At 42.5% G+C, this 13,401-nt stretch overlaps 1 protein-coding gene across 1 annotated transcript in view; it reads right to left on the bottom strand.

Moving 5' to 3' along the window:
• The window catches only part of LOC308333136 (uncharacterized protein), a 34,609-nt gene that overhangs the window by 5,453 nt on the left and 15,755 nt on the right, over positions 1-13,401 (bottom strand). The window contains exons 4-16 of the mRNA XM_080789331.1: positions 8,260-8,408; positions 7,971-8,081; positions 6,985-7,135; positions 6,353-6,405; positions 5,866-5,952; positions 5,058-5,145; positions 4,478-4,763; positions 3,853-3,901; positions 3,133-3,184; positions 2,940-3,030; positions 2,470-2,497; positions 1,833-1,902; positions 1,212-1,349 (exon numbers count right to left, since the gene is read on the bottom strand). Of these exons, the coding sequence (XP_080645457.1) occupies positions 1,212-1,349; positions 1,833-1,902; positions 2,470-2,497; positions 2,940-3,030; positions 3,133-3,184; positions 3,853-3,901; positions 4,478-4,763; positions 5,058-5,145; positions 5,866-5,952; positions 6,353-6,405; positions 6,985-7,135; positions 7,971-8,081; positions 8,260-8,396 (1,341 nt within the window). The 5' untranslated portion in view covers positions 8,397-8,408. The remainder of the gene's footprint in view (positions 1-1,211; positions 1,350-1,832; positions 1,903-2,469; positions 2,498-2,939; positions 3,031-3,132; positions 3,185-3,852; positions 3,902-4,477; positions 4,764-5,057; positions 5,146-5,865; positions 5,953-6,352; positions 6,406-6,984; positions 7,136-7,970; positions 8,082-8,259; positions 8,409-13,401) is intronic.

Raw genomic sequence — 13,401 nt, 5'->3', positions numbered from 1 at the left:
AGTGATACTGAAGACACTGAGTGATACTGAAGACACTGTGAGTGATACTGAAGACACTGTGAGTGATACTGAAGACACTGTGTGAGTGATACTGAAGACACTGTGAGTGATACTGAAGACACTGTGAGTGATACTGAAGACACTGTGAGTGATACTGAAGACACTGAGTGATACTGAAGACACTGAGTGATACTGAAGACACTGTGTGTGATACTGAAGACACTGTGAGTGATACTGAAGACACTGAGTGATACTGAAGACACTGTGAGTGATACTGAAGACACTGTGAGTGATACTGAAGACACTGTGAGTGATACTGAAGACACTGTGAGTGATACTGAAGACACTGTGAGTGATACTGAAGACACTGAGTGATACTGAAGACACTGAGTGATACTGAAGACACTGTGTGAGTGATACTGAAGACACTGAGTGATACTGAAGACACTGAGTGATACTGAAGACACTGTGTGAGTGATACCGAAGACACTGAGTGATACTGAAGACACTGAGTGATACTGAAGACACTAAGTGATACTGAAGACACTGAGTGATACTGAAGACACTGTGTGAGTGATACTGAAGACACTGAGTGATACTGAAGACACTGAGTGATACTGAAGTCATTTGGAATTGTTCTGTGTGTATAGGCTCCATTAACACAGAATAACCAAATGGACCCATAATGGTAGCCTCGCAGTGGCCAGACGCCAATTTGGCCAAAAAGCCAGGCTACCGTAATGGTCCATTTGGTATTTGGTTGTGTTACGAGTGTCCTTGAGATTAACAAATGGAACAGAGACACCTGTGCAGGAAGTATAGGGAAGGGGCCCGGGAGTAGGAAGTTATTCCGTGTGCAGACCAGAGAGCCCATTGTCAAACACATTGTGACGTTTGATCACCCAGACCCAACTCCAAGGTCATAGGAATGAGATTGACCTCACACTTACCACAACACCCTCAGTCTGTTGGACACACACACACACACACACACACACACACACACACACACACACACCAAAGATTTTACCAAAGATCCAGAACTGCGTACTTAAACCATTCTCATCTAGACCAGGGCTTCTCCAATGTGGCACAGGGGTGCCTCAGAATACTCTGATAATATTATAATATAGGTCAACTTGGTCAGGAGGTAACAGGGCCGTGCACGGCCGAAAAGGTTTGGGGGAACGCTGGCTTAAACCAACACTGACCGTGAAGTCGATCTTCAGCGGAGTGATGTGCTTAATGAGGTTTTTCATCACAGCTGTGCGACCCACAGAGCCCGGCGTGCGACCCAGTGGTGTCATCAACGTCCGGTTCTTCTTGGCAGCGTTCACACGTGGCTTCATCTAGGAAATAAAGGTTACCGTTTGTATACGCTTACAGTAGTGGAAAGAAACTACCGGTACTTAAGTACTGTACTTACAGTAAATACAATTGAGGTATTTTTTTTCTCTTTACTGGAGTAGTTCCATTTTTTGCATTTACTTCTAGTCCTCCTCTATAGCCTATCACTTTTACACCACTACAATTACGTGAAAACTTTAGTTACTTTTGATTATTACTACAAAATGCTTTGGTCATGTTCCGCAGATTTGCACAAAGTGACGAGAGAGCTCATGCAGCTGCCATTTTGGAACATTTTCGAAAGACCTTGTAAGTTTGAGAACTACTGATTTCCTTTATTTGTAGAGTCGGCCTCAGGTCTTATTGGTTTAAAAAATAATGGTGCTGCATCTGCAGCACCATCCATCCATGTCCTGTAATACGATACAAAACCCCTCAGATGAGCACGTTTAGATGTGCAGCAGCAGTATTTCAGGTCATCTCACCACAGACTTCTTTTTGGGGACAGTGTTCTCCGCTGGTTCCTCCGCCTTGCGTTTTGAACTCTTGGATCTCCTAGAGTAAATGAGCAGATGAATGGTGGGTTGTATATTTACTAGCCCTTACCCGTTGTGAGATATTTGCCCCCCTCTTGTGGCCGTGGGGGGGTACTGCGCCCGGTGTGTTTTTAATTCACTGATAAATGTTGCATCCTTTGGTATTCTTCTCCTGATAAACTACACGGTTTGCACACATCTCACCATGCACAACGGCGACAGGTAGCCTGTCCACACATGGACCGCTACTTTGCATTCATATTCATGTGATATTGACAGTACAATACCCATTTTTGCATTTTTTAATCCACTAATAAATTCATTATAAATCATTAATGTGTCAAATCGGAAAAAGGGCTCCATTAAGACCTCCATATAATTATGGTCCATGCCTGTGTGAAAAGTGGGAGTGATTGGGCCAGCCAATGTTGAGATAAAGCGCTGTCAGGGACATTCATTCAGACATTCATTCAGACATTCAGACATTCATAAGGATATCATTTAGTTTGCTCTTCTGTAGAAGGCCTAGTTTAGAACCATTATATGGACGACAACAACATCCAAAGACCAAGTAAGCAGTCCTTACCTCACAGGAGACAGAGCAGCAGTCAGATCTACAAAGAGAAATATAAATTAATCATGGTGCTCGTCTTTCTCTGAAAGGTTATCTATATATATAATCTAAATTCAGTGTTTCCCAAACAGTGGGTTGTGAGTCGGGACCTATTTTTATTTATACATTTTAAAATAAAATAAAAACAAATCTAAGAAATCCCATAAATAAAATTAAAAAAGTTAAAATAGTCAAATCTACAAGCTCGCAACGCAAAGAGACACTTGGTCCACTTGTAGATATGCATTTGCACTAGTTTGGGTCCAAGGCAAACATCTAATCTCTTTTGGGTCTTGACCGGCAAAGTTTGGGATCCACTGATCTTTGCGGAAATGTAGCCCAACACGTACAAGTACAATACACAGTGCAACGACTTCTGATCAACTATTTTCACCTTTTGCCGTTCAGACAAAGAATTCAGGTAGTACTACATTTAAACTTACCGGTTTTCTGTGGTGTAGAGGTGGCAGCAGCAGAGCGTGTACTATGCCTAGTACTGGCTCTAGTAACCAGGTTCCTGCCCTCTACTGCCTCCTGGTTAAAAAGAAGAAAAGAAACAAGCTAGTAAACCATTCGTTCTATAAAAACCACGACCCTCTCTTCCAGTCAAATCAAATGCAATGTCGAAAGACAGACCTGTGGCTCTTCCGTCGGCCCGGTCGCCTCTGCAGAGGGCTCCCATTCCATCCTGGAAAGACAACTAGCTTTAGGAATAGAGCTCCACTGATTTACACGGTCAATATGAGATATTATGCTGCGTTCACACGGGCAGAAACAAAGCTGCACTTGTAACTCTTGCTGCAGCTACAAGCGTCGGATTTGCTTCGTAGCTTCAAGTTGCTTCCATTGACAATGAAGTAGACTTGGTCTTTGCGTCTGCCCGTTGGACGCAACATTAGAACTACGGCTGCTTTAGGAATTGAGCTCCACTGATTTACACGGTCAATATGAGATCTTAGGACTACGGCTGCAACAGTCTTCTTAGGAGCCTCTCTTTTTTTTATTAGTTGTAGATCTGAAATTTCAGAAAGATCTTGAAAACTTGTGCAAATCTTTGAGTATATACATTTTAAAGCGAATCTTTGCAAATCATTTTAAAGCGAATCTTTACAAATCTTTGCTTCTGGAGGTCCCTGTAACAAATTTGTTTTAGGTGGGGGGTCTTTGACATGAAAAAGTTATTAATTATTAGCATTACGCTTTAAATATCAGGATAAGTTACACTACTGGACATCATTTATGATTAAGACTGGTTCTGGATGAAAATCTATCTGAATCAAAACAAGTGATCAGTCGCCCAACAGCAGTAAAGTTAGACCATGTACCCAACATTACATATTTGTGTTAAAGACTCACTCGTCTCGTTTGTCCTCTTCTTCATCGTCTGTCTCTGGACAGATGTCCTCTGCAATAGAAGGACAACATTAACCTGGGACTACCAGTAGTCCTTACTCCTTCAGGGGGTACCAGAGTACCAGGTGGTCCCCAGCTAAATGATGGAGTTGGTAACCAAATGGACACCTTATAGATCTTGTGTAAAATGAAATTAGTGTAAAATGCAACCAAATGGACCCACAAGGATCGATTTGGTTTAATTTTACGCTTGCAAGAGTTACATTATTGTTAAATATCTGCATTACTTAATTTACAAGAAGTCTACACAATTAAGAGAATGTAGAATTGTTATTTTGATCAACGTTTACCTGTTCCTGCTTACTGTAAATCACTCTGGATTAAGAACGTCTGCTAAATGTCTAAATTGTTATCTTTCCCTAATGGTACCACATCAATACAGCATAGAAATTGTGGACAAAATCTTATCCAACGATAACAAAATATTCTATGTTTTGGACCCGAGAAGCTAAATATCATTGGTCCATGACTCAAATGCCGAAAATAAAAATATGAAAAAAGGTTGAAAACCACTGTGCTAAAGTTAGAATCTTCTACCAATACTATCATATTCCATCTGAACACGTACCACTGCAGATGGACCTTTGGAGAGTCGCCCGAGTGACGCTCCTCTTGTTGTTCTGCTTCAGCAGGCTTAGCCTGGAGGCTCTGCATCCCTTCAGGCCAGTCAGCGAGTCACGGAGCTTCAGGAAGACGCCACGCCTCAGACCCGTCTCAGGAGTGGCCTCGGTCTCCGTGGTCGCGTGGCCAAGGGACGGCGCTCGCCTGGCCACCTCAGCCGAGCGGCGGTCTGTAGTGGAGATTTCCACCACCGCTTTGGGCAATCCGACAGCCGCAGGCTCTGGTGTGATGGGCTGTCACGATTTACACATTTTTAAGTTGACGGATTCATTTTCACCCAGATAATTGCAATGAATGAATTCATTGTGTTTTTAGATTGAACATTTGATACGAATCTATTTCAGATTGCGCACCTTTAAGGTTTTGTAACAATTGCATATGACAAATAACTGAAATATATAAAGAAATTACATACATTGTTGTAAGCTTGTAGATCTGCCATTTCAGCAAACGATTATGATAAAATAATTGCGATTATCTCAAATAATTGCAATTAGACGATTATGTAATAATTGTGACGGGCTTACTGGAGTGACGGCTGCAGGCTCTGGTGGAGCGACGGCAGCAGCCTTTGGTGGTGTGACGGCAGCAGGCTCTGGAACTGTGGTCAGCAACCTTTTTGACATGAAGTGCCACATTTTTTTTTTCTTATAGTGTGCCATCAACATTAAGATAGATCCCAAAGGTCTTCTAGTGCTGACCTGTTCCAAGTGCCTACAATAGCACATACAGTATACCGGTAATAGAAATAACAGGGTGAAGCAGCATTCTGCTTCTACTGCAGCTTGGAATAAACTCCCATTACACCTGAGACAGACAGGCAGCCTCTGTCTGTAGGCTTTAAAGTACAGCTCAAGAACCATTTTCACTCCAGCTTTTAGTACATTTTTGTCCTGGTTTTCCTGATTTACTGCCCGTTTTGCTATTATTTTAATGCTAATGCTTTTCTCTCTTTCTTGCTCTGTGTAAAGCACTGTAGTGCTGCACGATTTATATGTACACACACAAGCAAGAATTGAGCAAGATTCATGCAGCACTAGTTGGCTGTCCAATTCATTTTAGTCAATATAATTTGCTACAAGAGAGAGGTTTAAGTCAAGCACATTGATGTTTGATTAAAGCCACAGTACTGTAGTTGGCTCCAGGTGCCAGATTTGGAATGTAATGTTCAGCAACTACAGTACAGACTAAAAACAAATATTTTCATGGAAGAATTTTAATTGTGATCTCAATTGAGGAAAACAAAATTCATATTTGAGCAATAGCTGTGCAGCACTACGGAACAACATTTCATGTCATGAAAGGTGCTATACAAATAAATATTATTATTATTACCTGTGCCGCATCAAAGCAGCCTCTCCAGAGCGGCGGTCGCTGGCAAGGAGTCTCACGTACACTTCAGGAAGTCTCCTACTGGTGGGGCTGTGTCACAATTACAAACATTTAAGTTGACTATTAATTGTCATTCGATTAATGATTCGATTGTGTTTTTGGCTTTGCAACTACCGGTAGTCGTTACATATTATACATGTTTTCTTTGTTAACCAAATCAATAGCCAAAAACAAGTCATAGACAAATATTTTTCCAGGACCCTTGATGAATTCCAAACCTTTTCCATTTTGCCTTCGGGGCAGATATGACAAATAACTTCAATATACAAACAAATTACTGGCATGTTTCTCACACGATTGTAGATCTGCCATTTCTGATTTCTTATTCCGATATTTGAAAATATATCAAAAAGGTGGAAAAACATGGGAAACAATTATGCAAGAATAATTGCGATTAGGCGATCATGTGATAATTGTGCCAGCAACCTACCTGGTGGTGATGAAGGGCTCAGGCTGGGTCTGCTTGGGCTGCTCCGTCGCCATCTACAAATATTCTACTTTTACTCCACTACATTTATCTGAAAACTTTGATCATCATTATAAAAAAGACACATTAACCGCTTCATTTCAGGCCATTTGAAATTTTGACGATCTACAAGCTCACAATGCACCCCGACACATTGCGAGCTTGGCGATCTGCCATTTTCAAAAGAGCTTTATACATTTGAAAACTTTAAACGGGGCATTATGCCTAATGAGTACTTTACTCTTGGACTTGGTACATTAACCCATTCTGACCTGAGATCAGATTCATACGAGGTTTCCACTGGACACACACTGGTCTGATTAACCCATTCTGACCTGAGATCAGATTCTAAAAATGTCAGTCGTCGTTTTTCAAAAATAGCAGACCTACAAGCTCGTAGCGCGCCACTCGGTGGCGCGCTATGAGCTTGTAGATCTGCTATTTTTCAATAGCTAAAGCATAACATGATGGGTTCCCAAAAATGGGTTCCCGTTCAGAATGGGTTAAGTACATTGTGAGGTCCAGACTTTGACTAGTAACAGCATTTCTCTATATTATTGCAGTATAATTGTACTCGAGTAAGTAAGTGCGAGTACTTTTTCCACCACTGTCGTCGCCGTCCCAGGCTGGCTCCGGTTGGCTGCGTTGTCGTCGAGTGGAGCGGCGTCCGAAGGAGAAGAGGTCGACGCCCGAGGCTGGACTTCCTCCTCGAAGTCGAGCTCTAGCTTCGCACTGCTCCGTTTCCCTCTAGGAAGAAGAAGACGCATCATTTACAGGTTCAACACAACAGTACATTTTTATTTTTGCGGTGGTTCTCAAGCATTTCTGGATCGTTTAGTGTGATGCGCTGTGAGCTTGTATATTTATCTGCCATTTCTGATAACCATAAAAGGTCTGTTGCTATAGAGATCTAAAATGACGCTGATGCTTTCCCGGATTTTAAAGAACTGGAAGGCAGAAAAACCTCCTTCTGCGGCCCAGTGGATTCAGGAAGTCCTGTCCATGTTAAAGTTAGAGAGAATTAGATGTGTTAAAAAAAAAATCAAATGCAAAAATTGAACTGTTTGGACTGAACTGCTTGTCTGATTACTCTGCAAAATGGAATAAAACAAACTGAATACCGTACATATAATAAAAAATAAAAAATAAAGTGTTGCCGTGTCAAAATTAGCTTGAGCTGACTCAGCCCTGTTCGAGTTACGTCCATCGTAAATCATGTTTTGAGTAGAGCATTTGCACGAACTGTCACATCTTGTCCTTGCACAAGTGGCGTATAGCAGTGGTTCCCAAACCTTTTCATGCCAAGGACCCCCAAATTGACACCAATTGCCCCGCAGACCCCCATTTAAAGAGAGATGCCAGGGACCCCCATAAGAGAATATTTTAAAAGCTCTAGCAGTGATTCTCAACCTATTTAATTTCAAGGACATTAGTACACTCTCAGAGTTACAGACCCATAAGGGTCCATTTGCTTCCAAACGATCATTTAGCTGGGGACTCCCTGGAACTCCCTCAAGGACCCCAGACCCCACTGGTACAGTACATAGGCTTTGGGTTCCGTCTGACATAATAAGCAACTCACCGACGAGTCCTCCTGGGTTGCTCCTCCTGCGCTATGGAAACCCTCTTCCGGCGAGCGCGCCTCTTTTGTGACGGCGTCTTGGGCATGAGTTCCGGCTCCGTGCTGACCTCCCTGCATTAAAACACATACATGTATATGAAGGACAATATCAGACAGAAAGAACCATGGACATCATGTGTTTTCAATCAGTCCAACATGGTAGAAATGTTGAGTTTGAAGTAAAAATCCATTGAATAGGAAGGGGGAGCGCGAAAACACTGGGAAGACAGACAGTCGGGTTGTGACCTACCCGGAAAACATGTGCGATGCCTCCTGTTCGATTTCCTCCAGCCACCTCAAGCCCATGTTGTCCACCTCGGAGGTAAACTCTTGTAGCTCCCTGCCCAACATGGATGAGATGGACCTCATGTCGTTCAGGAAGGTCATGGTGGCTGCAGTCTGAAACATTACAATTAGGGACGTTACAGAGATCAGTTATTTTCCTCCCGATGATAACCACAACTTGAGTATCGGTCGATACAGAGTACTGATCCAATACCAGTGGAATGAAAAAATATCTTATCAATTCAATTCAAAGGGCTTTATTGGCATGAGAAAACATACGTATACATCATCGTACATCATCTCATTCAGGCCAATCAGAATTTGCATCCTCACCTTCGTCTTCAATGTTTGTGTTTACACAAAACCTCAACGCTGGACATAGCCCCTCAAAAATACAAATACAAAATTCTCAACCCTCAGGGTTCCTTTGGGGAAAGGCAAGGGCGAGGGGGACTTGGTTCAAATGGACCCTAGACTCTGAGTGTATACTGTAAATGGACGCAATTTCCTTAAGGCTCCTTTGTGGCGGCCAGGGAGGTGAGCTAGAGTGTGCCATCTAGCCCCTCTCGGAACCACCTGGGTCAGCCCAATCTATCGTGCCGAACCGGGTCTCAAAAATGTCAGAAACGTCAGTACCATTGGGTTCTGACTTGTGGGGCTATGTGCCATCTTGCTGCAGTGTCAGACGGGCCTGCTGCTAAGTGCTCTCCTCCTCAGTCAACAATAACAAATACAAGAGTATATTTCTACATTGCAGTAGTGATACCTTTAGTTAAAGTAAAAAATACATAATGTGCGGTACATACTGTACACATTTTCCAGTTTTCCACCACTGCAGTGCAAAGTAGTCATGGCTCAAGAAAGACTATCACAGGTGTATTTTATCATTGATTCATTTTGACATTTGCATGATACTAGCCCCTCTCGGAACCCTCCATAAAGCTTTTATGAAATGTCAGAAACTTTACTACCATTGGGTTCTGCTTGTGGGGCTAGCATAATACGAAAGTTAGACTCTAATAATGAAGTGCATGGTAGTCTTGCTCTTGCGTCGCGTGACAGTTAGCCGTTAAGTGTGAAGTGAATTAAAACACGTTACCTTGTTAGGTAGAACCTGTATTCCGATGAAAACTTAATTAGGATGTAATATTCAGGCCAGGGTTCAATTTCTGTATCGTTCGTTAGTTTCAAACAAACAAACAAACAAGCGCTCGAGACGAGAGGCTCCAGCTGAAACGGGAAACTGCCGAGTACCGACAACAATATGGGAATTAACCCACTGACCAATCACTTGATTGAAGTCAGTCTGGTAGACGAATATAAAGTCTTAAAAGTCCTTACCCTGCCTGTACACCTCTGGTCCACCAGGGGGAGCTTGGAACCAAATCAAATGGGAACCGTCCAGAGCCATGATAAGTGGAATTCATTCAAATATTTAAAATTAATTAATTAATTTATGTTTGCCTAATAGGGCTTGCAAACCCCGCAAATGTTACCTAAATTGTGAAAATAGCAGATCGTCAAGCTCACAACGCCTTGCATTTGTAGATCTGCCATTTTCATAATTATTTATCTGTGGAAGCAAAAAACCTCTAACAAAAAGTAAAAGTACTCAATATGCAGAATGTCCAATAAGTTCAATATGTATTAAACATATATTTTGAAAACAGCCGATCTATCTCAACGCTTCGCTAATGTATGTGTTAGTCAAAGTAACTAGTGGTACTCTAACGTTTTCATATACCGGTAGTTAAATAAATAAAGCAAACATTAGTAGCTTGTAATAGTATTTATTAGAAAATACATCTATTGCCAGAACCAAAAAATAAATAAAATGCTTTTATTCCCTCTAAGCAGTGGTGGGAAGTAAAAGTATCAATAGTGCAATATAGAAATAATCTGTTACAAGTAAAAGTCCGGTATTCAAAATGTACTTGAGTGAAATTACAAAAAGTATTGGCATCAAGATGTACTTAAAGTGCCAAAAGTACTCATTACGCAGAACATCCCATTAGAAGTTATCAAATACATCAACATATATTTTGAAAATAGCAGATCTACAAGGTCACACATTGTGAACTATTAATATACGACTGAAGTGGTTACTCAAAAATCAAAATCAACAAAGTAAGTAGTAACTCAAGTTTTGTTTTGTGCTTTTGTTTTTAACTTTTTTCATTGTTTAAATATACTTGGCTGAGTTGTCACATTACAGCTATGGCCTCCCCACGAAGCCAAAACACAGCCCTTGTGCCGTGACATTGTATTCGCAATGCCGTGACCCGGATTCGAACCGGGGTTGCTGCGGCCACAACGCAGAGTACTAACCACTATACGATCACGGCGAGTTACCAGGGCCTGTCCCTGAACGCCTGACCTCTCCAGAATATACGTGCTTTTGTTTTTAACTTTTTAAATATACTTTAGGTTTTAGGTTTATTTATTGAGCAATGAGCATATAGTACAAATAAATGACAATAACATATAAAAGAAACAAAAATATAATGCAAGGAAAGGAAGAAGCCTTATAGGCTTATATGGAATCCTTTCCTAAAGGAAGAGGTTATTGGTTTAAAAGATTAAAAGTTCATTAAGAACAGTACATCAATCTAGAAGTTGTCAAAGGGGGGCAGCTGTGCAGTAAACTTGGCTGAGTTGTCACCATGCAGCTATGGCCTCCCCACAAAGCCAAAACACAGCCCTTGTGCCGTGACATTGTATTCGCAATGCCGTGACCCGGATTCGAACCGGGGTTGCTGCGGCCACAACGCAGAGTACTAACCACTATACGATCACGGCGAGTTACCAGGGCCTGTCCCTGAACGCCTGACCTCTCCAGAATATACGTGCTTTTGTTTTTAACTTTTTAAATATACTTTGCTGAGTTGTCACCATGCAGCTATGGCCTCCCCACAAAGCCAAAACACAGCCCTTGTGCCGTGACATTGTATTCGCAATGCCGTGACCCGGATTCGAACCGGGGTTGCTGCGGCCACAACGCAGAGTACTAACCACTATACGATCACGGCGAGTTACCAGGGCCTGTCCCTGAACGCCTGACCTCTCCAGAATATACGTGCTTTTGTTTTTAACTTTTTAAATATACTTGGCTGAGTTGTCACCATGCAGCTATGGCCTCCCCACAAAGCCAAAACACAGCCCTTGTGCCGTGACATTGTATTCGCAATGCCGTGACCCGGATTCGAACCGGGGTTGCTGCGGCCACAACGCAGAGTACTAACCACTATACGATCACGGCGAGTTACCAGGGCCTGTCCCTGAACGCCTGACCTCTCCAGAATATACGTGCTTTTGTTTTTAACTTTTTAAATATACTTTAGGTTTTAGGTTTATTTATTGAGCATATAGTACAAATAAATGACAATAACATATAAAAGAAACAAAAATATAATGCAAGGAAAGGAAGAAGCCTTATAGGCTTATATGGAATCCTTTCCTAAAGGAAGAGGTTATTGGTTTAAAAGATTAAAAGTTCATTAAGAACAGTACATAAATCTAGAAGTTGTCAAAGGGGGGCAGCTGTGCAGTAAACTTGGCTGAGTTGTCACCATGCAGCTATGGCCTCCCCACAAAGCCAAAACACAGCCCTTGTGCCGTGACATTGTATTCGCAATGCCGTGACCCGGATTCGAACCGGGGTTGCTGCGGCCACAACGCAGAGTACTAACCACTATACGATCACGGCGAGTTACCAGGGCCTGTCCCTGAACGCCTGACCTCTCCAGAATATACGTGCTTTTGTTTTTAACTTTTTAAATATACTTTAGGTTTTAGGTTTATTTATTGAGCAATGAGCATATAGTACAAATAAATGACAATAACATATAAAAGAAACAAAAATATAATGCAAGGAAAGGAAGAAGCCTTATAGGCTTATATGGAATCCTTTCCTAAAGGAAGAGGTTATTGGTTTAAAAGATTAAAAGTTCATTAAGAACAGTACATCAATCTAGAAGTTGTCAAAGGGGGGCAGCTGTGCAGTAAACTTGGCTGAGTTGTCACCATGCAGCTATGGCCTCCCCACAAAGCCAAAACACAGCCCTTGTGCCGTGACATTGTATTCGCAATGCCGTGACCCGGATTCGAACCGGGGTTGCTGCGGCCACAACGCAGAGTACTAACCACTATACGATCACGGCGAGTTACCAGGGCCTGTCCCTGAACGCCTGACCTCTCCAGAATATACGTGCTTTTGTTTTTACCTTTTTTCATTGTTTAAATATACTTTGCTGAGTTGTCACCATGCAGCTATGGCCTCCCCACAAAGCCAAAACACAGCCCTTGTGCCGTGACATTGTATTCGCAATGCCGTGACCCCGATTCGAACCGGGGTTGCTGCGGCCACAACGCAGAGTACTAACCACTATACGATCACGGCGAGTTACCAGGGCCTGTCCCTGAACGCCTGACCTCTCCAGAATATACGTGCTTTTGTTTTAACTTTTTAAATATACTTTGCTGAGTTGTCACCATGCAGCTATGGCCTCCCCACAAAGCCAAAACACAGCCCTTGTGCCGTGACATTGTATTCGCAATGCCGTGACCCGGATTCGAACCGGGGTTGCTGCGGCCACAACGCAGAGTACTAACCACTATACGATCACGGCGAGTTACCAGGGCCTGTCCCTGAATGCCTGACCTCTCCAGAATATACGTGCTTTTGTTTTTAACTTTTTTCATTGTTTGAATATACTTTGCTGAGTTGTCACCATGCAGCTATGGCCTCCCCACAAAGCCAAAACACAGCCCTTGTGCCGTGACATTGTATTCGCAATGCCGTGACCCCGATTCAAACCGGGGTTGCTGCGGCCACAACGCAGAGTACTAACCACTATACGATCACGGCGAGTTACCAGGGCCTGTCCCTGAACGCCTGACCTCTCCAGAATATACGTGCTTTTGTTTTTAACTTTTTAAATATACTTTGCTGAGTTGTCACCATGCAGCTATGGCCTCCCCACAAAGCCAAAACACAGCCCTTGTGCCGTGACATTGTATTCGCAATGCCGTGACCCGGATTCGAACCGGGGTTGCTGCGGCCACAACGCAGAGTACTAACCACTATACGATCACGGCGAGTTACCAG

The sequence above is a fragment of the Protomyctophum bolini genome (assembly GCF_963924005.1).
Source record: "Protomyctophum bolini genome assembly, chromosome: 18".
Taxonomy (NCBI): Eukaryota; Metazoa; Chordata; class Actinopteri; order Myctophiformes; family Myctophidae; genus Protomyctophum; species Protomyctophum bolini.
This window is presented reverse-complemented; position numbering and strand designations above follow the sequence as displayed.